Genomic DNA, 27695 nt, shown 5'->3' with positions numbered 1-27695 from the left:
GAGGGAAAAGTTGGCTTAAAGCTCAACATTCAGAAAACGAAGATCATGGCATTCGGTCCCATCACTTCATGGGAAATAGATGGGAAAACAGTGGAAACAGTGTCAGACTTTATTTATTTGGGCTCCAAAATCACTGCAGATGGTGACTGCAGCCATGAAATTCAAAGACGCTTACTCCTTGGAAGAAAAGTTATGACCAACCTAGATAGTATATTCAACAGCAGAGACATTACTTTGCCAACATAGGTCCATCTACTCAAGGCTATGGTTTTTCCAGTAGTCATGTATGGATGTGAGAGTTGGACTGTGAAGAAGGCTGAGCGCTGAAGAATTGATGCTTTTGATCTTTTGTGCTGGAGAAGACTCTCGAGAGTCCCTTGGACTGCAAGGAGATCCAACCAGTCTATTCTAAAGGAGATCACTCCTGGGTATTCTTTGGAAGGAATGATGCTAACTCCAATACTTTGGCCACCTGATGCAAAGAGTTGACTCATTGGAAAGGACTTTGATTCTGGGAGGGATTGGGGGCAGGAGGAGAAGGGGATGACAGAGGATGAGATGGCGGGCTGGCCTCAGTGACTCAATGGACATGAGTCTGATTGAACTCCGGGAGTTGGTGATGGACAGGGAGGCCTGGGCTGCTGCGATTCAGGGGTCGCAAAGAGTCAGACGCAACTGAGCGACTGAACTGATACAAATGTATCAGCTTTAGCATCATTCCTTCCAAAGAACACCGCAGACTGATCTCCTTTAGAATGGAATGGTTGGGTCTCCTTGCAGTCCAAGGGACTCTCAAGAGTCTTCTCCACACCGCAGTTCAAAAGCATCAATTCTTTGGCACTCAGCTTTCTTCACAGTCCAACTCTCACATCCATACATGACCACAGGTAAAACCACAGCCTTGACTAGACGGACCTTAGTCGGCAAAGTCTTGTCTCTGCTTTTGAATATACTATCTAGGTTGGTCATAACTTTTCTTCCAAAGAGTAAGCGTCTTTTAATTTCATGGGTGCAGTCACCATCTGCAGTGATTTTGGAGCCCCCCAAAAATAAATTCTGACACTGTTTCCACTATTTTCCCATCTATTTCCCATGAAGTGATGGGACCGGATGCCATGATCTTCGTTTTCTGAATGTTGAGCTTTAAGCCAACTTTTTTGCTCTCCTCTTTCACTTTCATCAAGAGCCTTTTCAGCTCCTCTTCATGGGGTCGCAAAGAGTCGGACACGACTGAGCGACTGAACTGAACTGAACTATCAAGTTTATCAGTAATGCTTTCTACTTTATTCTCTTTAATATTAAAATTGTTCGAGTAAATGGCTATATTTATTATTGTTAAAGTAGTATTATAAGATATAAATACCTTTTCTACATCAACAGATACTTGAGGAACGCATGAATAAATCAAAACATGAATAAAATAGTTGGATGGGTAGGTGAACAGATGGAAGGCTGGATGGAATATTTTTTTAATTTAAATTTATTTGTTTTAATTGGAAGCTAAGTACTTTACAATTGGAAGCTAAGTACTTTACAATATTGTATTGGTTTTGCCATACATCAACATGAATATGCCAAGGATTCATCAACATAAATTCATTCATCAACATGAATCTGTACACATGTTCCTCATCCTGAACCCCCCTCAAGGAATATTTTTAATTCACAGTTTCTGTGTTTAAGTAATTTGGAGAAACTGGGCATTTTTCATTTCCAACTACAAAATGAATGTCCAGGAATAAGCGTATTTACTACAATAGACACTTCCTTGAGAGATCAAAATATTTCATTGTTTTCCACATAAGTAGTGACTGAGGCTTTTGTGTCAACAGATTCAGAACATACTGGTCTAAATGTCGCTAGGAATTTGTTAACATTTGGACTCCTATAAATGTCGACAGTCACATCAACATTAGCATACAGTCAAAAAACACTTTTACAATTGAAAAATATGATGTGGTCAGTCTAGAGATGGATTCTCTTAACTCTTTGTCATGACATGTTAACATACCTCCGCTTTTCAGGGTTAGGGGCATTAAATGAGGAGTGATATTTTGTGGTGTAGATAGAGGCTTACTCCTCAGTAACCCACCAATCATCCGTTGTATTTTGATTTCACAAACTATGACAGTATAAAGGCGTGCATGGCGCAACTTTCAGATACACTGTTTTAGGTAATGGGAAATTGCTGGGTTCTCAGAAAAACCTTTTATACAGTGACCAGTGATGCAAATAGCATGGGAGGCAGAAAGCACATCTTGCCCATGAGCAATCTACGTATTCTTTACCTCAAAGTTTTGTAAAAAGCTATTGTTGCTGTTTAGTCACTAAATCGTGTCCAGCTCTTTGTGACCAACTCTTTCTCCCCTCTTTCCCAGGCAAGAATACTAGAGTGGATTGCCATTTCCTTCTCCAGGGGATCTTCCGGACCCAGGGATAAAACCCACATCCCCTGCACTGGCAGGCGATTCTTTGCCACTGAGCCACCTGGGATCCAGCTACTAAGTTTCCAGAAATTAGGAACCTGAACAGTAGAGAGGTGTAGTTCAAGGAAAAATGAGTGCCCGAGACAAGACAGTGCTGAGTGTACACATTAAGGTATTTAGGGAAATTACTGTTTGGGGTCAAAATCACATTGAAAATGCTTGGCAATATCTCATTCCCTTGAAACAAAGTCTAGTAGCTGGATGAATCTTTCCAGAACATTACTACTTGGAAACTTTTTTTTAAGTCCCCCCAGCTAAACTATCTGAGTTAGCTTTTGGGTTTTGGTCCTCAGTAAAGGTGAGGGGGGGAAAAGATGTTGCTACAGAGGGTGTAAATCCCATGCCATATGGTTATGTTACTGACAGTTCTCACCTCTGTCACACCAGGATTTACAAAGCAATTTTTAGGATGAAGTTGCTTTAACCTCCACTACTTGTTGTTTGGCATCTCACACTCTCCTTTTCACATCTCAGAGGCTGTGTTGCTGTAAGTGGATGACAGTGTCCAGGGCTGTTATTGCAAGAATATTCACAGAGCACAGACATGGGAAACTGAATCAGACACCAAAGTCATTTGCTTATGAAACACTGGGAAACACTCAGGTCTATTATTTACTTAGAATAAATCTCATCAGCCATGGTTGGACAAAAATCAAGTCTTTGTTAACATGTGTGTATGCAATAATTTGATTAACCTATGAATTCCTGTCTAATTAGTACTTAGCATAAAGGACTCATAAACCAGTGTTGTATCTTTATTTATACTAGGATAATTTTTTGTGTGCATTTGAATTTCTAATGATCTTGTAGTGAAATCAGTAACTGACAGGTAATTATACTAATTCCCAGCTTTTCACACTACTGGTAACTAGAATAATAATTAAGCCACAGATAATCCCTGGCTGGTACCTTATTTTTGGCTTGCTAAATTCCTGATCTTCCAACTAATTTTCAAGAGTATACAAATCCTTTTCGCCTTAAAGAAGTACTGGATTATTCTGCAGAGATGATGATGAATAGGAAGTGGCAGAAAGGTCACACAATGAGTGAGAGATAAGAGTCTTGTCAAATGACAGTAGCCTGCATTGCTTAGGAATCATGTGGACTCCCAAGAAACATTTCTAATTGTCACCCATCGTGAAACAATTTTTCTTTCTTATGGCATCAAATAAATGGGGACTGCTCTTCAGCAAAGCAGCTCCAGGTTGCTGCTACTTTCCTATAAATTATCTGCATACATGAATTCATTAAGGGAGCAGGAGGAACATATGCCGTGTCCACACTTTGGGACTCCTGCTGAGGCTCTCTCCTTGCATATCTATCTCCCTTGTCACTTATCCAGTTCCTCTTCACACTTTCAATCAAAAGAATCTCCTAGAAGTTGATATATTTCCACCAAGAGCCAGCAAACTGCTTAGCAACTAAGCAGTACTCAGTAAATAGGGAGTACTATTATTTGTTGCTGTTATTGTTACTGTCATGACTTCTATTATTATTTTGCCCCTGTGTCTACTCTGCCAGGCTATGACTCTATTAGAGCATATGACAGATGAATAAAATATGAGGGGATCTTCAGTAATCAGAAAGTAACAATGACATTAAACATTCCTGACCAATGAGAAGAGACCAAGCAGAATGGAAGAAACATGGCAAAGTAAATAAAAATAACACAGTGGTGAAGACAGAAAAGGGAAACTCGTGTCCTGGAGGGACAATGGGACTTTGTGGGAAAAAGACAAAATGGATCACAGTGGGGCGGCCAGTGCCCCACATCACACGTGCTGATAAACCCTGAGGTCATAGCTTTAGCTGCTCTAAGCTGCCTCATATCCTCCCCTGGATTAGAAGTCTCCCAGTCCACAAGAAAATGAAGCAGGGCAGATAGAGTTGCTGTGGTCAGAGTTTGCTGTGATCTGTCCGTGTCTGCACCTGTCTTCTTAGTGCCCAGGGCATATCAGCTGTTAAATGTGTCTATCTCTAGAAACAGGATTTGTAGTACATTCTCAAAGAGCATTTATCACTGGCCGAATCTAAAAAGATTCCTCTATTCATTTCATGAATATGTTCATTTGTTAACTATTAATTACTGACTGCTTGTTATAAACCAGCCTTGTGCTGGGCACTTGGGTGCAGAGAAAACTTGAACATAGGCTCTGTCTTCAAGATGCTCCCAAACCAAGGGGCAGAGCAGTGGATATAAATTGAGTTTTGGCAGGCACAGCATTAGCTAGACCTAGATCAATGACAATCCTGTTTTCGGTGTCTAAATCTGTTGCTCTGGTCCCTATCATTTCCCTGCACAACCTAGCATGAAGGAAAGTATGCTTTTGTTCAGTTGTTTGTTCTCCCGTGCATGCCCCGAGTTCTTAAGAGCTGATGCACCATATCCAGGCAGATTTCTTTCCTTCTTTGCCAACAATTCTACAGACTTCCATGGCCAGCCCAGACTGTGAGCTTTAAAAATGAAAGAAGAACTATATGAAGTCACCAAAGGCAGAGAGAAATCAGGATGTCATTACATGAGAAGAGCTGTGATTGGCGGGCAGTTCTCCAATTTTATGACAATAGAAATGATTCATCTTTTGCAATAGGTTTTATCCAACAGCTTATTAAGACATCCTCACTGTGTGCAACTAAAAAAGCCCCTCCTCTGTCATCAGAGAGTGCATCATAAAAGCACTGAAAGAAGATCATCTAGGCAGGCTCAAAAATCGGGTCAACATTTCCCAAATACATCATAAACAAGACTGCCCAGCTACTATTTTATGTTGATTTAAACAGTAAATTTTAGTTATTTTGATACTTGCTTACTAGCTGTAATTCTAACACTGTTTTAGTGGTTAGTGTGTATCTAACACATCCCTCTCCCTTGTTTTTCTTTTTTTTTTTCTCATAATGAAACACTTTTCCTTTGAAAACTATGTCTTTCTTATCCCAGTGCTTGTCATTAGATGGAGCTGATTTCCGCCCTTTGCTGGAGGGAAAAATCTCATAAGCAAGGCCAGTCCAATTAAACTCAGGAGCTACTGAGCAACAGGCTGCCTGGTCCAAGAGGATCTTTAGCATCAAGGTTCAGGCGAGCCGAGTTGCCAGGGGCCACCTGTGCTACACAGGAAGTCTACAGAACAACAGAATCAACACGGAGGGAAGCAGAGCCAAAAAATACCAAGAAAGATTAACTGCTTATGAAATTGGCTAAACGAGTGGGTTCAGTAGTTTCAGTTCTCAGGGAGCAAAGACTAGAGTCTGGGATAAAAGATTTTGATTAATGATCAAAACCTGTGAAAACAAGGAGGCAGAAGCAGGATCTGAGATCAGAAAGAGGTCAAATTGGGGTCATCCAAAAAAGCCATGGTCATCCTGGCAAGTAGCTCTGGATAGAGCACTGGCCACCAGAACTGCCCAGTGTTAACAGGCAGAAGTGGCTGACCCCAAGACATTCTCTCCTTGTTCAGACACCAGATGCACGCAGCACCTGGAAGGGTGAGACCACAGGCAAGTGGCTCCTGCAGCCAAGGAGACTGGGAAGGAGCTGAGAGCAGGAGGCCACTGGCTGACCCCACTACCCACAGTGAGGCAGCGAGTTGTTCTGGGTGGCGCATCTCCATGTTAACCACACAGCTCTATAGATAGCACGTCATCAACCCAGTTATATGAGCCAGTAAATGCCCCTATTTTCTTCAAGTCATTTTGAGATCAGTTACTTTTCTTGCTAATCAAAAGAACCTATGCTTCCCTTCAAAGTCAAAGATCTGATGGAACTTCATAATGTCAGCAAAATATATACTGCTGAATTAGACTGGGGAGCCCAATTTAAACTCGTACCCACCAACACGAGCGCAGGCAAGGCAGATAAGCCCCAAATTTGCAGTGTGCAGCTGGCTTAGACATTTCAGATGATCAGATGCTGAAGATGGGAAATGTCTGTTTTACTGGGCTGATGGTTTTGTGATTTAAACTGCCAGCCCACCAAAGGGCCACAAGGACTTTGGTTCAGATGTCATGAAACAAATGAAGTCTAGCATATTTTCATTTAAATAAGCTTTACTTTCTTGGGAGAAAACTTTTCAGTCTCCCCTCTGGTCAGGAGCATGAGAGGAAAATCCAACCAGCACTCCAAGCTCTTAACGGGGAACAGAGCTTATTAAATTACTTTCATATGTGCAGAAGTTCATTTTTACTCTTGCAGCTATTTCATTAAGGTCCTGAATTTCCAGCGATATTTCAATTTATACCAATGTAGCATAAAATTTGCAATTTCAACACCTCAATAAAAATGATATGATATATAAACATATTTCATTTTCAATACATATTACATATATATCAAGAGGTCCAACAGCATATATCAATAAGTGTGTGTGTATGAGGCAGCGGGGAGAGACAGAAAGAAAGAGAGGGAAAGAGAGGAAAAACCCCACAGACACCAATGTATGTCATGGTCTAAAACTGAATAACAAATGATAATATTGTAAGGATGAAGCATTGTTCAGCACCATTAGGTAACTGAAATGAACTTGATCTTGCCTGCCTTTAGACCTTTTTTGTTGGAATGAGTCAATCACATTTGTAAACTTCTCTAGATACACAATGTTTTGTTGAGTTTCTTATATTCCAACTCAGCCGACAGAATACAATGCTTGATTATCAAGTTTCTCAAAGTAATTTATGGAAGCAATAAGAGCACATATGCTGTGGGTCTTGCCCTTAAACTTATTTAATAAATATAAGAAGCAAAAACATAGCACTTGTTACCTCCAGAGTGTGGCGGGGGGCCGCAGAGCAGGACGACTCCCTGGCCTTCGCGCACCGACACTGTACTTCTCATTTTGGTTTTAAAATTTTCAAGATCTGATTTGAAAACAAAACAAAACAGGATTTCAGAAAGGACCATAAATTTAAAATGTTTGTACAAGAGACATTCCTTTCTTTTTATAGGAAAATTAAAAAAAAAAAAAATCCCTCTCAGGAACCTTAGGAGAACTTTCAGCATTTGCTTTGAGAAGGAAACTTTGGATTTTGATTTATTAGTGTTTCTAGAAATTCAGTAATAAAAATAAAAACTATTCTCACTAATCCAGTAAATTAAATTCACATATTTCTTTTTATTTATAGTGAAAAAAATACGAACTGCTTTTATCACTGCCCACATAATTATTTTTAAGTATTTAATAAAGCAACTAAGGCAAATACTATTTTGACCACCAGTGATTATTTTTAAAAACCATTTGATTTCTTCTAATAATAATCCAGAATAGCAAATTCTAATTCATATTCTTCAGCTTATAGCATGGAGAAAATTTATGGGCTTCATTTTGAACAAAGCTTAAGACTATGAGGAAAGAGAAGAAAAATCTGTTTCTCTAAACTCTGATTTTAAAAAAAAATACTGTAGATTCCACAGTTAATACACCATGAGGTGTCACTTTCTGTATCAGCGCAATTGCACTGTCAATTTGTGAAAGAATATACTTACTGCATAGCTTTTAAGGGTTGATATAAATTGCCTATGTGGTGACTATGAAAAGTAAGGCAGAGCATGAATTTTAAGATACAACTTCAAAAATTTCAACTTTGCCTTGAAAAATGCAAAAACCGAAACAACTACCTTCAAATTGCTAAAACTACAAACTGTAGGCACATATGAATATTCTAAGCACTGTAAATCAACACATCAAAGGGAAATAAGAACCCTACATTATTTCATTTTATTTTTACCAAAAATAGTATTGAATTGTTAGATTATACACATGGAATAAAACAATCAGCAAAACTCATCATATGTGTGACTATAGAAGGAGAAAATATAGTGTTCAGGGACTTATTCAGAGTTTACCCTACAAACATTATATGACACAGCATTATATCATCTTAAATCTATAACCCAAAGCAGCATTACCAAAACAGTAAGGCTCTTGAAATGTAACTGAGTTGAAACTGCATTACCGGAATGTTTTCCGAAGACTAGATAGAAGAGTACATCATATCAGAATGTTAGCCCATACATGGAAAAAGTTTCAAATTGTTATTTTCTGACAACCAAGTATGTATCATAATTTTTACTGATTTCTTGTCCAATTCCTTGTTCTCTCCTATTACATATAACTTCACATCAGAAAACATATTCACCACTGATTTTACCTAGAATACACCAAAAAAGATAAAACTCCTACAGAAACTAATGTCTCTTCTCCTCCAAAGGTGAAAATCTCTTTTGCCTAAACACTATCTATGTCTGTCCCTTGCTCTGCAGTGACACTGTCTCTACAGTGTATAAAGGCGTGTGTGTGTCTGACTCTCTGAGACCTTGTGGACTGTAGCTGGCCAGGCTCCTTCGTCCATGGGATTCTCCAGGCAAGAATACTAGAGTTGGTTGCCATGCCCTCCTCTAGGGAATCTTCCGGACCCAGTGACTGAACCTGTGTCTCCTTCCTCTCTTGCACTGGCGGGCAGATTCTTTACCACTGCACCACCTGGGAAGCCCCACAGTATGTAAGGGCAAGGTACATTATTTGTGGAAACCTGAGGTGGCCAGTTTATGGAGAATATGCACCAGGAAGAGCAAAGAAAAAATAACTGTAGCACTGTAAGTGTTTTCCCAGCTTTTTTTCTTTTTTTTTTTTTTTTTTGAATCTTAGGGAGTATAGAGATAAAAGCAGTATAAACATCCAAAGTTTCAGATTACTGATATATCCCAACAGATTACACATACAACCCCAAACTCAAGTCAAAGCTTCATATGGTTCAATCTTGACAAGAACTGTATTAGAACAAGGCCTGTCTAGGAGTCGAAATAAATAAGAAATCATGCCAGACATTATTTGGTAGAAACTTCTCAGATTTTTCTTCCTATCTCCTAATTCTTGTAAACTCTGACATTATTCTGAAGCCTCCAAAGCCAGATTTCAAGAAACCAAAGTGATAAGGAGCACCTAAAAAGAACTATACCTAGGACCAAAGCCGAATGTGAACTGCAGAAAGAGGATGGACTGGTGGTTGCCAGTGTTTAGGGAAGTTGGGGGCAGGACCATGGGAGTGCTTATAAAAGGGCATTGTGAGGGATCTCGACCATGAGGTGGATATAAAACTACATGTGATACCACTGTATAAAACTAAATACACAGACACACACAAAGTTAGTGTATATACAACTGGGGAAATCTGAGTTAAAAATCAAAGACAGAGACTTCCTTGGCAGTCCAGTGGTTGACTCCACGTTTCCAGCACCGGGGGTGCATGTTTGATCCCTGGTGAAGGAACTAAGATACCACAACAAAGATAAAAGCCACCTCTCCACATTTTTCACTTTCTTTAGCCTTCTTCCACACCACCTACAGCCCGCAAGTGGCTCATCTTGACTGCCTTTCTGGCCACGCGCTGTGCAGCTCTAAGACATCTCAAGTTCTAATCACACCCTGGAGACAGTAACTCCCAAACTGACATTAAAGGCAGGAACGCAGAGCCGGGAGAGATACACTCCGGATTCTAATCGCTTTCCCTGTGAATATGCACGTGGGCCGTTCTTGGTGTATAAAGCAGTTCACCCTGACACATGTTAACTTTCTATATTGGGTCAGGTTTTGTAAGGGCTGCTTGCACACTTCACTTTCCAGTTGATCTCACCACACCAGAGAGAGGAAGACAAGGCCACAAGACAGGAGCAGTGCCCACCGAGAGGAGTGAAGGGTGACTCTGATTTCCTCTGACACGCACGTGCTCAGTTTGGAGTCTGAGTCTACTGGCTACATATCACTGATGCTGGTTTCTCTATGTGGCTTCATAGGCTTAGAGTACATAATTCTACCGCTGTAGGACTTAAAATTAGCCAAAGAATGACTACCATTTCCCAACAAAAAGCACTTGTTTCTTGAGCAACAAGATGTGTTCAGCTAAGCGAAATGAGAAACATCAAGTACAATATGGCAGACAAAAAATAAAATAAAATATGCACTGATAAGGTCTACTATGGTGGGATGGATGTTACAGAATGGCCTATACATTTTTGACCAAAGAATTCTGTATAGATAATTTTATGAGAAATGGTGGAAAAGGTCATATGTTGAACTGGATATACATATGTGCAGTTGAGTATGTCATAAATACAAAAAAATGACAATAAGAGATGCCAAGGGGAAAAAAATCCCTCTAAGAGGATTAAAATGGAACATACAAGTAGCAATAAATCTGAAACTGTGGCCAGCTGATTAAATGGACCTAAAGTTTAAAATTTTAGAGTTCAGTCTCAAAACACCTTGTGATCACTTGCAATTAAAACACCAGAAGCTAATAAAATCAGCATCACTGAAAACTGCATGTGAGCTTTACTACTTGTATAACACAACCCTACTGTATTCTATGAGGTGACATGTTGCTTTTTCAATTAAAATGCAAAATACTGTCCAATAGTGATAGTTAAATTGCAAATGGAATACAGATATTAGCAACATAATAGAAATCTACATATAATTCCTGAAATCCCTTTAAAGTTTAATATTGAAATGCTTAATGGTTTACAGTTACCAAATTAAATCATTACCCGAACAGTGTCAACGACAAGATTGCTTTTGAAGGAATCACAAAGCTTCCATTAAGAGAAGTCGTCCGTGTTAGTATAAAGCTGGGGAAAAAAAACAGAATGAACACATCCAAAAAGACAATAAAGATCAAAACTGCAGTTCAGTGAAGATTTTGGGCTGAATCTCTCTGACATCAGATGTTATAAATAAAGAAGAATCCCATGCAATGACCCAGCTTCCATGATCATAGGTAAAACTACAATTAGCTGAAAAATCTCAGTAAAGGATGCCCTACTACAAAAAGAAAAAGAAAACTAGGGTTCAGGGGATGATCACGACTTTTCCTTTTTCCTGACAAAAGCTGAAGCTTCTGGAAGGCTGCCCAAATGTGCATATAACACAGAACCCACTGACTCTTAATCATCATCAGTATCAGCAGGACATAAACTTAACCATTATTTTCTGCTCTATATGCCAACCTCCAAATTTAAAGCATCTCCTCCTCTTTTGCTCCCTTTCCTACTTAACAGGTTAGTCAAATTCTCAAAATGTTTAATCAACATTGAAGTTTCTAAGGGAAAATTCTATCATGGCAGGCAATATGAATGTCCTGGGAAAATAAGTGTTTCCTTCTGTAAAAACAACGGCTTACTCAACAAAGTCAACAGTATCTTAGTTTTTCTTCCCCAAAAGCAGAGCCAAGAAAGACTTGAGTGACTGAGTGTATATGGATGATTATCTCAGGAAGTAAGAGTCTGAGGTGAGTAAAAAAGGGATGGAGGAAAAATCATTACGTGGTACATTACTTACTACAGTCAATGAGGGCTTGATTGTGCATGAACCTCTGGTAAGTGCATAAAATGCCTCCTAGAACTGTCAGTTTGAAAGATGTATGGGGAAGGGGGGTACTTCCGTGGATGTCCAACGATTAGGACTTCCCCTTCCAACGCACGGGATATGGGTATAATTCTCGGTTGGGGAGCTAAAAATCGATAACCTCATGGTCCCCCCAAAATTAAAAAAAAATAAAACATAAAACGGAAGCAATATTGTTCAGTTGAGTTCAGTTCAGTCGCTCAGTCATGTCTGCCTCCTTGTGACCTCGTGAACCACAGCACCCCAGGCCTCTCTGTCCATCACCAACTCCTGGAGTCCACACAAACCCATGTCCATTGAGTTGGTGATGCCATCCAATCATCTCATCCTCTGTTGTCCCCTTCTCCTCCTGCCCTCAATCTTTTCCAGCATCAGGGTCTTTTCCAATGAGTCAGCTCTCTGCATCAGGTGGCCAAAGTATTGGAGTTTCAGCTTCAACATCAGTCCTTCCAATGAACACCCAGGACTGATCTCCTTTAGGACAGACTGGTTGGATCTCCTTGCAGTCTAAGGGATCCTCAAGAGTCTTCTCCAACACCACAGTTCAAAAGCATCAATTCTTCGGCGCTCAGCTTTCTTTATAGTCCAACTCTCACATCCATACATGACCACTGGAAAAACCATAGCTTTGACAAGACAGACCTTTGTTGGCAAAGGAATGTCTCTGCTTTATAATATGCTATCTAGGTTGGTTATAACTTTCCTTCCAAGGAGTAAGTGTCTTTTAATTTCATGGCTGCAATCACCATCTGCAGTGATTTTGGAGCCTCCCAAAATAAAATCAGCCACTGTTTCCACTGTTTCTCCATCTATTTGCCATGAAGTGATGGGACCGGAGGCCATGATCTTAGTTTTCTCAATGTTGAGCTTTAAGTCAACTTTTTCACTCCCCTCGTTCACTTTCATCAAGAGGCTCTTTAGTCCTTCCTCACTTTCTGCCATAAGGGTGGTATCATCTGCATATCTGAGATTATTGATATTTCTCCTGGCAATCTTGATGCTAGCTTGTGCTTCCTCCAGGCCAGCGTTTCTCATGATGTACTCTGCATGTAAGTTAAATAAGCAGGGTGACAGACAATATAGAGCCTTTACATACTCCTTTCCCAATCTGGAACCAGTCTGTTGTTCCATCTCCAGTTCCAACTGTTGCTTCTTGACGTGCATGTAGGTTTTGCAGGAGGCAGGTAAGGTGGTCTGGTTTTCCCATTTCTTTAAGAATTTTCCACAGTTTGTTGTGATCCACACAGTCAAAGGCTTTACCATAGTCAGTGAAACACAGGCAAATTTTTTTTTTTTTTCTGGAATTCTCTTGCTTTTTCTATGATCCAATGTTGACAATTTGATCTCTGGTTCCTCTGCCTTTTCTAAATCCAGCTTGAACAACTAGGAATTCTCAGTTCCTGTACTACTGAAGCCTGGCTTGGAGAATTTTGAGCATTACTTTGCTAGCATGTTAGATGAGTGCAATTTTGTGGTAATTTGAACATTCTTTGGCATTGCCTATTTTTGGGATTAGTCTGTACCTCCCAGTTTTTCATTTGTAAACTGTGGACAACACCTGCCCTCTGAACCTCACAGGCTTTTTGAGAGGGAATCTCCAGCATCACAGGCCTGCAAGCCCTTTGACAAATAAAAAGAATTCTAGAAGTGCAAGACTCCCTTATTCCTTTTGAATCTCTTTTTCCCCTAGTATTCCAGCACTTATATATTTTAAATTATTCAATAACAATCTAAGGTGTTCATAATTATTTTAATGTTCACAATCAGAAAGCTTGATGAGGTACCCAAGACAATAGCTCTCATTCTTCTAGATCCTGAAACCAGGTGCCAGGGCAGAAATCACAGGAGGGCTTATTCCTGCGGCATCCTGTCCATCACCGCGTACGGAAATTGCTGGTGCGTTCATATTGCTGTTTTGTTTTTTTTTTTGCATTTTATTTCTTTTAATTGGAGGACAAGTGCTCTACAGTATTGTGCTGGCCTCTGTCGCACATCAACTTAGCCACAGGTATACATATGTCCTCTCCCTCTCTGTTTTTACAACTATCTGTACTTCAGTCTCTTTCATCATCTCATATATGATTTCAAACATGCAAAGATCATATGTACAAAAGCAAAATACATCTTCCAATAACTCCCATGCTCCACTTTTCTTAAATAAGCTCCCTTTCCCACTGACCACCTCGTTGTTTCCTTCCACTTGTTAAACTTGGGTTAAACTCAAGTCTGTATCTTCAAGAGTCAGACAAACCCAGCCACAAATCCCTTTCCTGAAACTGCCTGACCTATGGTATATTCCTTCACTTGTTGATCCACAGTTTCATCATCTGTAAATTGAGGATAATAATAGAAATTATCTCTGCTATTGTCCTGAGGAAGAAATAAGATATGCCCTATCATTCACTTAAAACAGTGTATAACATAGAAATGTTCAGAAGTGATAACTATCATTTTTCTTTACATTTTCTCAGAACTCGTGATGCTTCTACCACTGTGCCTATAGCAATGCTGTGTTGAACAAAATTTTGATTCAAAACATGCATTTTCTGCTTGCCTTCTGGATACATTTTGGAAATCTAAATGCCATCTCATAGTCAACATCTCATTTTCCTGTTCTTACAGTGACCGCTACAAAACCCTACAACTTCTGTACTGTGTTGTTACTAAAACGCCCATGTAATTTGCCACTCATCATTCCTACATTTGTTTGATTTATTCAATTTTATCCTGTTCATGTTTTTCTAAGGTCATCCTCTTTCTTTGCATTCTTCTCTAATTTCTTACCATCGCCATTTTAATTTTATTGGAAAATTTTTAGAATGCAAATTCACCTGGGGTATACAAAGCATATGGCCCCAATATGACAAGTCTGTCTTTTATATCTCAGCAGCCCCACTGCCATAAGAATATGCTCTATCAAAACTCACTAAATCGATACATGAAGGGATTAATGGATGACTGGATTTACAAGGCTGTGTGACAGAATTTTGTGGACTTGAGCTCATTAATTTTCACAAAAGCTCCATTTAAATGTAATAGTTTTCCATTTTCTAAAAAAGCTGTGGCTCAAAGCAGTTACGGACTTTGACAAAGGTGACACAGTAAGTGGCAGAGCCACTTGCACTGATTTCAAACCCAGTTCTTTTCATCTTTACACCATGTGAGAAGCTTATCTAACCTTTGGGCTGGTCTCCCCAGCTGTGGTCTCACCCTCTCATCAATCCATCTATGTGCCCATAGAGTTGAGTTCCAGTTCAGTTCAGTCACTCAGTCGTGTCCGACTCTCTGCGACCCCATGAATTGCAGCACGCCAGGCCTCCCTGTCCATCACCAACTCCTGGAGTTCACCCAAATTCACATCCATCGAGTCAGTGATGCCATCCAGCCATCTCATCCTCTGTCGTCCCCTTTTCCTCCTGCCCCCAATCCCTCTCAGCATCAGAGTCTTTTCCAGTGAGTCAACTCTTTGCATGAGGTGGCCAAAGTATTGGAGTTTTAGCTTTCTTCATAAAACACGTTTCCGGTTTTTAATACCTGCTCAAAATTTTACATCAGTCTCTCATTGCCTAGATGATGAAGTCAATTTTCTTGTCCTAACATTTGGCCATTCATTAGACAGACATGTTTATATTCGTAAATATATGTGTGTGTGTCTGTATGCATGTGTGAAATATGCACCTGTGTTCTCGGTATTGGGATAAGAGAGCATGGTTTGTCATTCAGAGGATTTCTGATTCTAAAACTTTACTTATTCCCCATCCTTCTTTTAACTTATGGTAAGTTTCCACATCTCAGTTCAGTTCAGTTCAGTCACTCAGTCATGTCTGATTCTTTGCGACCCCATGGACTGCAACATACTAGGCCTAACTGTCCATCACCAATTTCCAGAGCTTGCTCAAACTCACGTCCATTGAGTCAGTGATGCCATCCAACCATCTCATCCTTTGTCGTCCCCTTCTCCTCCTGCTTTCAATCTTCCCCAGCATCAGGGTCTTTTCCAATGAGTCAGTTCTTTGCATCAGGTAGCCAAAGTATTGGAGTTTCAGCTTCAGCATCAGTCTTTCCAATGAATATTCAGGGCTGATTTCTTTTAGGATTAACTGGTTGGATCCTCTTGCAGTCCAAGGGACTCTTAAGCATCTACTCCAACACCACAGTTCAAAAGGATAGATTCTTCTGTGCTCAGCTTTCTTTGTAGTCCAACTCTCACATCCATACATAACTGGAAAAACCATAGCTTTGACTAGATGAACCTTTGTTGCAAAGTAACGTCTCTGCTTTTTAGTATGCTGTCTAGGTTGGTCATAACTTTCCTTTCAAGAAGCTACAGACTTTTAATTTCAAGGCTGTAGTCACCATCTGCAGTGGGCTTTGGAGCCCAAGAAAATAAAGTCTGTCACTGTTTCCATTGTTTCCCCATCTATTTGCCATGAAGTGATGGGACTGGATGCCATGATCTTAGTTTTCTGAATGTTAAGTTTTAAGCCAGCTTTTTCACTCTCTTCTTTCATTTTCAGTAAGAGGCACTTTAGTTCTTCTCTGCTTTCTGCCATAAGGGTGGTGCCATCTACATATCTGAGGTTATTGATATTTCTCCCAGCAATCTTGATTCCTGCTTGTACTTCATCCAGCCCTGCATTTCACATGATGTACTCTGCATATAAGTTAAATAAGCAGGGTGACAATAGACAGCCTTGATGTACTCCTTTCCCAATTTGGAACCAGTCTGTTAATCCATGTCCAGTTCTAACTGTTGCTTCTTGACATGCATATAGGTTTCACAGGAGTCAGGTTAGGTGGTCTGGTATTCCCATTTTCTTAAGAATTTTCCAGTTTGTTGTGATCCACACAGTCAAATTTGGCATAGTCAATAAAGCAGAAGAAGATATTTTTCTTGAACTCTTTTGCTTGTTCTATGATATAACAGATGTTGGCAATTTGATCTCTGGTTCCTCTGCCTTTTCTACATCCATCTTAAACAGCTGGAATTTTATAGATCACGTACCATTGAAGCCTGGCTTAGAGAATTTTCAGCACTACTTTACTAGCATGTGAGATGAGTGCAATCGTGCGGTATTCTGAACATTCTTTGTCATTGTCTTTCTTTGGGATTGGAATGAAAACTGACCTTTTCCAGTCCTCTGGCCACTGCTGAGTTTTCCAAATTTGCTGGCATATTGAGGGCAGCACTTAAATACCATCATCTTGGTCCAGTTAAAAATACTCATCCTTTGTGACAGAAGAGTTCTCAGATAGTTCTGAACTATACAGTAATTGTGTTTTAGATCAGCTGCTCTCACAGACTAAGGATTTTGGTTAGGCCCTCCTCCACCTGCTCTTTTTGCTTTCTGCAGACCTCAAAGAGCACCTATCCAGCACAAACGGCTTCCCACTCAAGCAGTATGATTTACTCCCCTCTAAGAAAGATACTGTCTGCTGTCAAGAGCACGCAGAATGCTTGTACCTAGTAGGTACTTGCTAGCATGCCCTTCTGCTTCCACCAGGTGAACTGCTTATATTTGTTAACAGAACTGATCACCCTTGTTACATTTCTTTGCTGTTGCTGAAATTAAATTACTCGTGAAACACTAAAAATGTTGATGTCATAAGTGTATGAAAAAATAGAACTGTTGCTTATAAAGAGAATTTTTAACTTTTGAAAAACTCAATAAAGAAACTCACCCTTTCCCAAGATTGATGCTAAAATAGATGGAATACATGTTGTAAAATACCATAGAAGCTTATAAATACAAGATAAAAATCTGTAGACTACTTCCATACCCAGGTTTCTTAAGAAATATTTTTAAAATTATCACTTAAATTCAAAGAAAAACAATAGCTGGAAACCATAGCAAATTCGTAAGAGGTATGGTTTATACAAATAATGTAATGAATAATACTTTCGATCAAAGAATAGTGCTTGGCACCACACTGAAAACTAAAAACAAAAAGCAGAAGACATATATAGATTCATATTTGAAGCAGGAATAAAATTTTTATAATAAACAGATACTTTTTCTTGAAATGATTATCTATTTTAATTTATTAAGGAGTTTTTCAACTAATAGTCCAACTACTGGTCCTGACTATATCAAAGCCCCCTATGTATTTGGGGAAAAGTAAATGTTGGATTTTTAAATCAAACGAGAAAAATTATGATTTTTTGATATCAACAGTTCTACTCTTCTAGTACATTAAATCTAAGAAAAAGAAAATAAAAAAACTGTTTCCAGTTGACTGTGGATATTAATTTCACCTGTAATACTATATTTTAAAACATGAACAGTTTAATGTAAACTGAAGAATAATATAAATCTTACTTTCTGAAAATTTTTTCTTCTTATGCTTCATGTATAATTTAAAAAGCTAGCTTTGTCATTAAAACCACATTTTAAAAAATGTGTGTGGCAATATTATAAATCATTTTCCTTTTCTGTGAAACTAAGATCTCCAGGTATGCCAGAGGTTTGAGATAATTCAGAAAATCTGCATGAGAACCATCCTTTAAAAGACAATTTGATTTTTACAGGGCCACTGAAGCCAGTGCTCTTATACAAAACAGTACCAAATACAGAAAACTATTTTCAAGACTTTTAAAAAATGTTATATTTCAAAAACTAACCATTTTGGGGTGTGTCACAGAGGAATTCTAATGATTAGTTATACAAAGATGTGCTTGATCTTTTCACTTAGAAACACCTACTTGCCAATTTGGAAATAAAAAGATCACATAAAATGACAATATTCTGAAAATCGGAACAAATCACATAATTTCAATGCAGTTATCTTAATAATATCACAAACATTTTAAAAAAGCTTTTCAACAGTCTAGATTAAAATGGCTTAGTGACTTCTTCAGCAAAGAACCTAAGTTAGATTTCCGTTAGAGTCTCTGGCTACTAAAATAAGTTTTGTGGTTTTAGACAGTTTACTCAGGCTCTTGATAAGCAGATTCTTCTGAAAAATGCAGATAATATGACCTGTGTTAGAAAGCTGCTAAGAGGATTGTATGAGAAAATAAATACAAAATTCTTGGAATTTATTAGGTGCTCAGTAAGTATTACCAAGCTGCTTCCCCTCCCCAGCCAAGGATAAATTCTACATACTCATCAGCCCAGACCTGCGTCATTCAAGCCCAGCTAAAAGTTTCCTTTCTCTTTTGAAGATTTTAACAATATTCCAAATTATCTATACTTGGTCTCTTGCTTTTAACAGGCATGTCTCTCTCTCTCCAGGAACATAATAATTTCTACTCTTTTCTCCTGCAATTAGTAGAGTAGTTGCTAAGTAGTATTTATTGAAATTCAACACATGAAGTGAATTTTTAAAAAGCTCCTGTTATTTGCTAAATTGGCTGAGTCACTGAGACTGTTTATACATTTCATGGAACAGTTGCCATTAAGACACATGTGATTTTAGCAATGAATATATAGTGTTATATTATATGCTTATTTCTATCCATTATAGGAATAAAGAAAAATAAAAATAAATTAGCATAATGCAATAACCCTCCAACATTATAAGAAAAAAATATCAAATACTGAATTCTTACCCTTATTTATAAATAGCTTATTGTTTTTTAATGAGTCACTCAGCAGCACATTTGCAGACTAATAGCAGGTCTCACAGGTGATAAGAACTCCTATGGTCTGGCATTTAAACATCACCTTTTTTTAACACAGAAAGAAGCTAATTAGGTTTATTTTTCTTTAATTGTATGAACACTTCATACTGTCCATTTTCATCAAAGTGAGAAAAAGAGAGAGACATCAAAGACTAGTTAGGGAGTGCCTGAAAAAAATACTTAATTCAAGCTAAATGAAGATTACTTTCTAAAGAATCAAAATTACTTGCATGTGCACAGACCTCCTGAGGTTGACACATCTTATCGCAAGATTCTCAGAAACAATCTGTGAGACAGGCAACGCATATATCATTATTCCCAATTTCTACAAGAGCAAGCCAAGTCCAAGAGAGGTTAGATTTTACCCAAAGTCACACTGCTAATTAAGCATCAGGGCCAGACAGATGACATATCCTCTGATTTCTAACTTGGAGAAAAAAGGAGGAATATCACATCCAAATTAAAGTGTAACCTTCTGATTCTCTTCAGTCTTTAGAAATTCTACCAAAGAAAACTGAAATGGATAATTCACAAGCCTTATATAAGGTATGTTCATTCTTTCAATCGCTCATTTAATTCTTCAACAAATGTTACTATGTGCCAACAAGACACTGAAGAAGATGTGCTCGCCCTGTGGACCTTGCCAACTCAGTTTTTAACCATGCAGCACCTTGGTTTTCTCTCTCAAAACAAGGAGGGATAACACCCACCCAGGAATCCCTTGGGGTTTGATACACTGATCAAAGGCGATGATCAATGAAACAGATTTCAAGTAAATGATAACAACATATTTAGCTGTAAATGCGCCCATTTGCCATCAATCTCTTGATCTTCTGTACTTTCTGTTTCTTCGAAGTCATTATACAATACTGTAGAATGTATTTACTGTTTCTTCATTTACTGCCCAACCATCCCTCACTCCTGGGTAGAAAGTAAACTTTATAAAACTGAAGCCTTTCTTCTGCTTAATTTTAATAGTAGGCACACAGATCAGTGTTTTGGATATATTATGGGTCAAGTACATAAATTAATGTTATCATAGGATTACAATAAAAGTTCTCATTTTCCATGCCCCTATATTAACAACACAATTAAACTAATTCCTGTATGTTGCTGCAAGATTGAGAATACCTTAGATCAATACCTTGTACACAGCTGACTTCTGTTGTTCTGCTACGTATCTCCTGAATGATTAAGTTAAAGCTTACAAAGCAAAATAGCTATAAAAAAACTCCCCCCAAATATTATGAAATCTAAAGTTATGTATGTATTTCTCCCTAATTTTCATACAGGTCAGACTTACTGTGCTGTGTACATCTATTTGAAAACTTTTATAAACAAATAAATGTATATAATTTAAAATAGAGAATAATAAAAATCTACACATGATTCATGTTGAGGTTTGACGGAAAACAGCAAAATTCTATAAAGCAATGATCCTCCAATAAAAAATAAATTAATTTAAAAAAACCTACACGTAATCATAACTTCTTAATTTCCATGATGTCTTCAAAACCACTTAACACAGAAAAAGGCAACCTAATATAAAGTTATTTAAGAAAATAAGGGTATATGTTATTTTGTCATAGTACCCTAAACACTGAACCCTAAAATAAACTAAAGCATAATAGATGATATAAATATTATGATAGTCTGCTTGTTGCCATGGAAACATCACTATCAGTCAACCTCTGAATATGCATTTGCCTATGTTTCTCTGAAGAAAGGAAGCATGAATTTATACTACTTGTTTTCTTTGTAAGTTATATCTGAATTCAAGAATAAGGAAAGAACAACAGTGCAATTTTGTGCTACAGAAATCCATTACACAGGATAGTAGGTGACATAAGGATCCATTAGTCTGTTAGACACTCCCCCCCCCAACACACACACATACACTTTAGTACTTAAAAGACTTCTTGAAAAAGGTTTTATTGGTCTAAATTTTTAAAGCACAAATGTGTATACAAATTAGAATGCAATTAGGGCAAATGTGCTGATACAGAGGGTAAAATAAAGTGAAAATGGGACAAATGTATATATATTACTGTTAGAATAAATGGGACAACTTATTTAATGGGTTATTATTACCCTTTGGACCTGTTTATTAAAGGTGCCAGAAATCAGGAAGCTGGTGGAAGAAATGCACTCCATCAATGCTGTGGATGATGTTTCTATCCATAAATAAGCCCTCTCTTGCATTTAACCAATATGAAACATTAGGCTACCATTCTTCCCTAAGTATATATTCTATGCTTGAGTGTATGCTAAGTCGCCTCAGTCATGTCTAACTCTTTGTGACCCTATGGATTGTACCACCAGTCCATGGGATTCTCCAGGCAAGAGTGCTTGTCTGATTACCATTTTCTCCTCCAGTGGATCTTCCCAATCCAGGGATTGAACCCACAACTCATATCTCTTGCATTGACAGGCAAGTTCTTTCCCACCAGTGTCACTTGGGACCCCATATATTCTATAAGCTCTACTTTTCAAACCCAGAGATCTCTGTTTCTGTTCTAATTAAAATCATTTCTTGTTTAATGATTACATAATCAGGTAGGAGGTAGATACATCACCCCAATCTCTGCCTTCATAGTCATATGCCTTCTTCCTGTGTGTGTCTGTCTTCACAAGGATGTCTTCTTATAAACACATCAGTCACATTGGATCAGGAACGCACTCTACTCCAGCATAGGAAGTGTGAAAGTGTTAGTCACTCAGTCATGTCCGACTCTGCAACCCCGTGGACTGTAGTGTTTGCCCGTGGAACTCTCCAGACAAGAATACTGGAGTGGGTTGCCGTTCCCTTCTTCAGGGGATCTTCCCAATCCAGGGATTGAACCCACTGCAGACAGATTCTTTACCATCTCAGCCATCAGAACCACATCTTAATTATTTACATCTCCAGTGACCCTATTTCCAAATAAGGGCACATTCTGAAGTACTGGGTTAAGACTTCAATGTAGCTTTTCTGAGAGAACAAAATTCAACCCACAACAGGTAGTGAACAATATAATAAATGCAGCAAGTAGAAATGTTATGTCTGGGGCAGAAAGGGTATTCAAGAATAGAGACTTGCGTATTTTTCTTTTATGCATATTTCAGTGGATATCTTACTGAAAGCCACACTTTTTATGTCTCTTCCCAGAACTCTTCACCTCTCAGAAAATGAAGTATGTTTAATCACAAGCTTCAAGTGCATGACAGTTTTCTTTAGATCTTTTTATGTCAAACAGAACCAACTTTCCAGTTTTTAGCAAATACTCTCTTTTTTGGTGGTGTTTACTTCCGACACAACTAGCACATTAAATGCAGCATAACTTCACTTAAACTTTTTTTAAATTACTACTTTAAATTTTGATACACTCTAAGAAAACCATTTTAATTTTAATTCAGGTATTTTTATTATAACAACAATTAAAATTTTCTCCATTATAAACCTATCAGGAACTAACGGAATATAGCCTATTTCTTTACTGCTCAATAAAGGGACATTATCAACCAGAAACAATTAATTTTAATTGAAATCCACAAATGGTTAAAACTAGGTAATATTGAATATAGATGATTCTGAATATTTTCACATACCACCAAGATATCTTACCTGTGATACATGTTAATACAGAAACATGATAAAAACCATACCTAGAAGAAATTAAATATAGCTATCTTTCCTGAAGTCAACAAACAGAACAGATTCAATAAAGTATATATTGTCTAGACAGCTACTGTAGTATTACTCCATGATGAATACTGTGTTTCAGTATGCTTGATGCCTCTAACAGCATTCATAATATTTAAAGCACTCATGATATATTTTAGTTAGGAGGTTAGCTGATGTTTTCAACGCAACACTTTCTAGAATGTCACAGTCTTCTGACAGTAATATACGGAAACATTAAAAACTACTCTTGTTTTATGAAAGCCTTCTATTAGAATCGATGAAATTAAAGAGAAATGTTTTAATAAGATATGTATTTAACTTTGACAGTAGGCAAAAGCAGCACTACTAAGGCATGAATTTGGAAAGCAATACATTTTATGCAGCTCCTTAATGTGTCTTGCCAAAACAAGGGCAACAAAAATGAGGGATATGATAGTCATGCTAGTGGAGAAAGATGTGTTTCCTCGTGATTAAGAATTACAGGACAAGTCAGGGCCTCTGTGATGGCATCAGAGTATATTCTTCATTAGTGCTTTATTATTTTTTTTAAGAGAAGGAACTCTAGTAATTTGCCTATTGATCTGGGGTACATATGCACCTGAATTCAGGGCTGCCACCCACGGCTGCACAGATGGTAATTCAAGTGAGAATCCTGCACATTCTCCAATGCATGAAAGTGAAAAGTGAAAAGTGAAAATGAAGTCGCTCAGTCATGTCCGACTCTTAGCGACCCCATGGACTGTAGCCTACCAGGCTCCTCCACCCATGGGATTTCCCAGGCAAGAGTACTGGAGTGGGGTACCATTGCCTTCTCCATAGAATACCGTAAGAAGATTTTAATGACAACCAGTAACAACAACAAGAAAAAAAAAATATATGAAGTTGTACTATGTACCCAGGTTTCCTTGGAAGAAAAGCTATGACAAACCTAGAAAGCATATTAAAGAGCAGAGATATCAATTTGCCAACAAAGGCCCATCTAGTCAAAGCCATGGTTTTACCAGTAGTCATGTATGGATGTGAGAGTTGGACTATAAAGAAGGCTGAGCACTGAAGAACTTATGCTTTCAACTGTGGTGTTGGGGAGAAGACTCTTGAGAGTCCCTTGGACAGCAAGGAGATTAAACCAGTCAATCCTAAAGGAAATCAACTGTGCATATTCACTGGAAGGACTGATGCTGAAGCCAAAGTTCCAATACTTTGGCCAAATGATGCAAAAGATTGGCTGGAAAAGACCCTGATGCTGGGAAAGACTGACGGCAGGGGAAGGGGGTGACAGAGGATGAGGTGGTTGGATCACTGACTCAATGGACATGAGTTTGAGCAAATTCCCGGAAATAGTGAAGGACAGAGAAGCCTGGCATGCTGCAGTCCATGGGGTCACAAAGAGTTAGACCCAACTAAGAGACTGAACAACAACTAAGCGCCAGGCACTGCTTTAAGTGTTTCACAAACATTAGTTGTTGCAGCCCAGTACAGCAGTTACCCACATGCAGCTACTGAGCCTTAGAAATGTGACTAGTCTGGACTGCGGTATACTGTAACTGGATCTCAAAGATTTTGTATTAAAAAAAAAATTAGATGCCTCATTAATAAAATCCGGAGAAGGCAATGGCACCCCACTCCAGTACTCTTGCCTGGAAAATCCCATGGACAGAGGGGCCTGGTAGGCTGCAGTCCATGGGGTCGCTAAGAGCCGGACTCTACTGAGCGACTTCACTTTCACTTTTCACTTTCACGCATTGGAGAAGGAAATGGCAACCCACTCCAGTGTTCTTGCCTGGAGAATCCCAGGGACGGGGGAGCCTGGTGGGCTGCTGTCTGTGGGGTCGCACAGAGTCGAACACGACTGAAGTGACTTAGCAGCAGCAGCAGCAGCAGCATTAATAAAATCTACTGGTATAACATCATATAACTCACTAATAATTTTTTATATTGAATTCATGTTGACAACAAAACTTAGGATATACTGTGTTCAATAAAATATATTATTAAAATTAATCTCATCCATTTCCTTTTCCTTTTAATGTGGCTACTGTGACATTTTATATTACAAGAGTGACTTGCATTATACTTTTATTCGACAGTGCTGCTTAAAAGTATTTTTCATCTGGAAGCCAAAATACAAATGCATTTCCAGAAATTAGGGTCAGAATGTACGGATTTTGACTTTTAGTCAGAAAGACCTGCATTATAGGGCATGCCAATAAATCTTACCTTACTATTCTCTACATAAATATTCCACACCAGGTCTTATTTATATGAATATAATATAAGTAGTTTGAAAGTTCCAAAGACATTTTTTTCCATTTGGGTCTATTTACAATTATTTCATAAATGTGTATTCATAAAGCCTCCTGCAACGTGCAGGGGGCACACTTCACTGGGGCAACTGGAGGAGAGTTTGGCAAAGAGCAGGGTATAAGGAAGCTGATAAAGCATGAAGCAGAACTGCAGGGCTGGTGACAGCGGGGAACAAGAACATGCTTAGATTTGAACAGTGAGAGGACTGGAGGTTTCCAAAACCCAGAGATGGCAACCATATGGAGACAGGTACTGTTCGGAGCTGTAGCCTCTAGTAGGAAGACTCCTAGACAATATACCATGATCTAGCAGCCAGCGAGCTGGGTTAGTAAATACCCCGACCTTTCCTCTTCCCACTCTCCAACTTCCTACACTCTCTCATTAGCCAAAACCTACCGCCAAAGCCAAATGGCAAAGGAACCCTCTGATGTGGTCCATATGGGTCTCCTGGGGGCAGAAAACAGGGTGGAAGATGGATCTGGAAGGACAGATGGAAGACAACTAGCACAACTTGTTTTTATTCTTTTTTCATTATTCTCTGGTCAATTAATTAAATAAAGAGATTAGTAATTACAGGGAAAATAAGACATGCTAAGATGCTCCCCCAAACATTTGAAATTGAATTTAGTTAAAGGCTCTGGCATTTTTGTCACAAGTGAGGTCACAATAATACTCTCACCACCTGTCCTATTTTCAAGTTCAAGATTTACCATTAACTTTCTTAGGATAAATGATCTACTTTTCAGGTGTTATTATCCTTTAGGTGAAGAGTGTAGGACTTTCACTGCTCTGGGTTTTTTAAAGGAGGAAAATAATTTAGATCTCAAATTAAATTGTTCTATTTGAAAAACATGATGCAGTATATAATGAAGAGAGGAAAGCAATCTCAGTAAGTCTTTTTTTTTTTTTTCAGTTACTTGGAGAATAACTCATTCTGGCAGATCCATCAGGATGCAGCCTAGCTTCAAACTGGATGATCCACTGCAGCCCACTGCCGGATGTCACTTTATGGATGAGGCACTCAGCTGGGAACATCTGCTTTAAGATTTTCCAGGTTAAAGTTTTGTCTTCTATACTACATGGGGCAGAACTCCAGGGCTTTTAATGAATTGCTTGCACACATACTCAGTATGATCCATGGATTTCCTCTGGACAAAGAATCTTTTTACTCTACTACCATCATGAATCCCATGATACACACCCACACTGCAGTTGGTAAGCCCAGAGTTTAGGTGAGAATAAGAGGGCAAATTCATTTTCCTTCCTTGCTTATATCCATTCCAAACACATACATTTGCCACGTATATTGCCATAAGAAGCACATAAATAGATGGGCTTCTTTTAACCTACAATATAAAGTAACAACAGAATCTTTAGACACCATTCTCATCTCAGGACACTAGATAAAGTGATTAAGGTAATTTGTCTTGGTCTAGAAAATGAAAGGCTGAAATAATGAAACTACAAACTATTCATCCTTATTCTCCAATATGCACAATTTATTATTTTAATTTAGGACAGCAGAAGGCAAACCACTTGGATGAATTTGATAAGCACATAAAGTGTAATACGAGACTCTCAAGTCAGGGTGACACTTGGTAACCCAAGCAACTCAAATCACTCAGCCTCCCGACACACACCTAAGGTTCTAAGATGTAAAACAAGAAGAGCAATATTATATACATTTCTGGCTTTTATTTTTTTGAAGATTAAATGAAAAACCATATACCAGGGCAGGCCAAACACCAAATGTTATCTATTATTATAAGGTATTAGCCAAATTCCCTGGTGGCTCAGATGGTAAAGTGTCTGTCTGCAATGCCGGAGACCCGGGTTCGATCCCCAGGTCAGGAAAATCCCCTGGAGAAGAAAATGGCAACCCACACCAGTATTCTTGCCTGGGAAATCCCATGGACAGAGGAACCTGGTGGGCTACAGTCCATGGGATCACAAAGAGTCGGACACAACTGAGTGACTTTGCTTCACTATTAGCCAAACAAGAAGTGTCTTTAATGGCTGTATTTAATGCAAAGCTCTCAGAGTAACCAGAATGATACATTTCACAAATATTTTTCTCTATATTTTGCAAAACATTTCTTATTTTCTCTGTTATACAATATCCATCACTATACAGCCCACATTCACACTTGCTTATTTAGTTCAAAGAAAAAAAAGTTAGCCTCTTCTGACAGTCATATATGCTTTGTATAACCATGACTAAAAAT

The 27695-nt window shown here is 38.5% G+C and overlaps 1 protein-coding gene across 1 annotated transcript in view; it reads right to left on the bottom strand.

Moving 5' to 3' along the window:
• CNTN3 (contactin 3) overlaps positions 1 to 27695 on the bottom strand; it is a 408740-nt gene that overhangs the window by 187025 nt on the left and 194020 nt on the right. The window contains exon 5 of the mRNA XM_015102330.4: positions 7242 to 7337. Within this exon, the coding sequence (XP_014957816.3) occupies positions 7242 to 7337 (96 nt within the window). The remainder of the gene's footprint in view (positions 1 to 7241; positions 7338 to 27695) is intronic.

Source organism: Ovis aries, chromosome 19 (genome assembly GCF_016772045.2).
Source record: "Ovis aries strain OAR_USU_Benz2616 breed Rambouillet chromosome 19, ARS-UI_Ramb_v3.0, whole genome shotgun sequence".
Taxonomy (NCBI): Eukaryota; Metazoa; Chordata; class Mammalia; order Artiodactyla; family Bovidae; genus Ovis; species Ovis aries.
Note: the sequence above shows the minus strand (reverse complement) of the source record. Positions and strands in the feature narration are given on the sequence as shown.